The sequence below is a fragment of the Brassica oleracea genome, chromosome C2 (genome assembly GCF_000695525.1).
Source record: "Brassica oleracea var. oleracea cultivar TO1000 chromosome C2, BOL, whole genome shotgun sequence".
Lineage (NCBI taxonomy): Eukaryota > Viridiplantae > Streptophyta > Magnoliopsida > Brassicales > Brassicaceae > Brassica > Brassica oleracea.
Window position 1 is genome coordinate 14,305,533 of NC_027749.1, and position 2,552 is coordinate 14,308,084.

The following is a 2,552-nucleotide window of genomic DNA, read 5'->3' on the forward strand; positions in this document are numbered from 1 at the left end:
GACTGCTCGGAGACCTTCGGTGCAGTAATCAGGCTAATAACCATTAGACTGGTTCTTGATGTTGCTGTGAAGAAGAATTGGCGCATTCACCAGCTAGACATCAACAATGTGTTTCTACATGGGACACTAGAAGATGAGGTTTATGTATTTCAACCGCCTGGCTTCGTGGATAAAGATCTTCCTCATTACGTATGTCGCCTGAACAAAGCACTTTACAAGCTAAAACAAACCCCACGTGCTTGGTATACTGAGCTGAGACATTATCTCCTCGCCATGGATTTCTGAAACGCACTCGCAGACACGTCTTTGTTCATTCACAACAGAGGTTCTCACATGATTTATGTTCTCGTATATGTGGATGGCATACTTGTTGCCGGCAATGCTTCCCTTGTTGCAGACTTCAATGCTGCTATAACTGATCGATTTTCACTGAAGGATCTTGGTGAACTCAGTTATTTTTAGGGTATTGAAGCTATAAGAACACCATCTGGCCTACATCTGATGCAGAGAAAGTACATCACAGACCTTCTTACTAAGCTAAACATGAGCTCAGCCAAGCCAGTTGCCACGCCTATGCAAGCAACGCCGAAGCTCGCACTCTTGTCTGGAACAGCTTTAAAAGACCCAAAGGAATATCGAATGGTACTAGGGAGTCTTCAGTACTTGTCTCTCACCCGGCCAGATATTGCTTTTGTTGTGAATCACCTCTCTCAGTACATGCATCGCCCCACCGATCTTCATTGGCAAGCCATCAAGCGAATCTTACGTTACCTTGCAGGGACATCATCGCATGGTATATTCTTAAGCTCCCAAACTACTCTTACTGTCCATACTTTCTCGGATGCAGATTGGGCTCATGACGTTGATGACTTCATCTCAACCAATGCGTATGTAATATATGTTGGGAGCAGCCATATTTCATGGTCCTCTCAGAAGCAACGAAATGTCACGCGCTCGTCTACAGAGGCTGAGTATCAAGCAGTAGCTAACACAGCTTCAGAGCTTCGCTGGATATGCTCACTACTCTCTAGACTACCATTTTGTTCGTGGAAACATACAAACAGGTGCTCTGCGAGTTCAATATGTCAGCATCAAAGATCAACTAGCAGACTCGCTCACCAAACCGGTGCCTCGTCCACGTTTTATTGAGCTGAAGAACAAGATTGGAGTCAAAGCACTGCCTCCATCTTGAGAGAAGGTATAAGACATATACAATAGATTAAGAACTAATGTTGTAATTACTAATAAGGTAAACCTTACTGTAATCTCTATATATTGTAAACCTTGTACATGATGAAATATACAACATTCCTTATATAGTCAGTTGGGAGAGAGCGATTTGGCGCTTATTACCATAGATGAGATGTAGAATGAGAAACCACAGTTTTGTGTCATTTCCAAACCACAACTCATACACGCAGTAAATCCGGTAGCCTAGCGACCATCACAGTGTTCTAAGAAGCATGTATAGTGGGAGAATCATGTGGATGCACGATGCTGAGCTGGATTAGTGTAAACTCGAAGAGAAAGTTAACGCCTAGAAGAAAATGTAAGAATATAAACTTGAAGAGAAGATTTATGGCTTTATACCTTTGAAGAAAAGGAATAAATGCATTTTCAATAAAAAAAAGTTGTACTTATTAATATGGAAATTTTTCATATTATGGTTTCCTTGAAGATCATTGGATTTTGGGAACGTAGATTACTATAAAATAGCCAAGAGGTCCATGAAGAATCAACAAAATACTTAAAACTGATTTATAAAAGAAAAGTGAGAATCTCTTGGAATTGTTGTTGGTTCATCATGAGGTAGATGTCGACGTATCAAGCGACGAAGTAATGATAACTTAAAGAATATTTCATTATTAATTGTTCGGGTGTTTACAAGAATTGTGTAAAACTAATTTTTTTTGTAAATATTTTTAAATGATTTTTAATTAAACAAAAAGTATTTATTTATATCCATTATTTCTATTTACATTACATGTCATTTTATTGTGTTGCATCTTGCACTTCCACAAAATTTTAACGTGTCCAACGTCCATTTTTAATCTTATTGATTGATATCAAGCAACCCCTTTCTGTGTAAGTTTCTGTCTTTTCTTCCTTGTACATTTTTATTTTTCTATTCAAGTGTGTTCGGCAGATTCCAAAAGTTTCACTTTATATATTGAATAGTTTCGTGGTATAGAAATATGTGGTTCTTTCCTCAGCTTATTTGTTTTCTAGTAAGCAAATTCCTTATATATCTATTGGGTCGAAGTAAAAGACGGATCATGACATTTCAAACGATTATAAATAATAGGGATCGGGAAAGACTTCGGCTTTGTATGCCTAAGCCCAACCAAGTGTTATACGATTCAAAGTATTCAAAGTAAACGATAAAGGATACTCACGACTTAAAGTGTTGTCATTGAAATTCACGATCAATTTGTAAATGATTGATTGTAAGTTAATGTTGAAAACATTTTCGTAGACTTAAAAAAAAAACAATTTCGTAGACAACCCTGAAGTCACGATATCATACTTATTTCTTTTAAATGATTTTTAAT

The 2,552-nt window shown here is 37.4% G+C and overlaps 1 protein-coding gene across 1 annotated transcript; it reads left to right on the top strand.

The window, feature by feature from the left end:
• Nucleotides 1–501: 501 nt before the first annotated feature.
• LOC106323517 (uncharacterized mitochondrial protein AtMg00810-like) lies at nucleotides 502–1,192 on the top strand. Its single transcript, XM_013761626.1, has 2 exons — nucleotides 502–793; nucleotides 1,065–1,192. The coding sequence occupies exons 1-2, from the start codon at nucleotides 502–504 to the stop codon at nucleotides 1,190–1,192; spliced, it is 420 nt and encodes a 139-aa protein (XP_013617080.1).
• The last annotated feature ends 1,360 nt before the right edge of the window (nucleotides 1,193–2,552 follow it).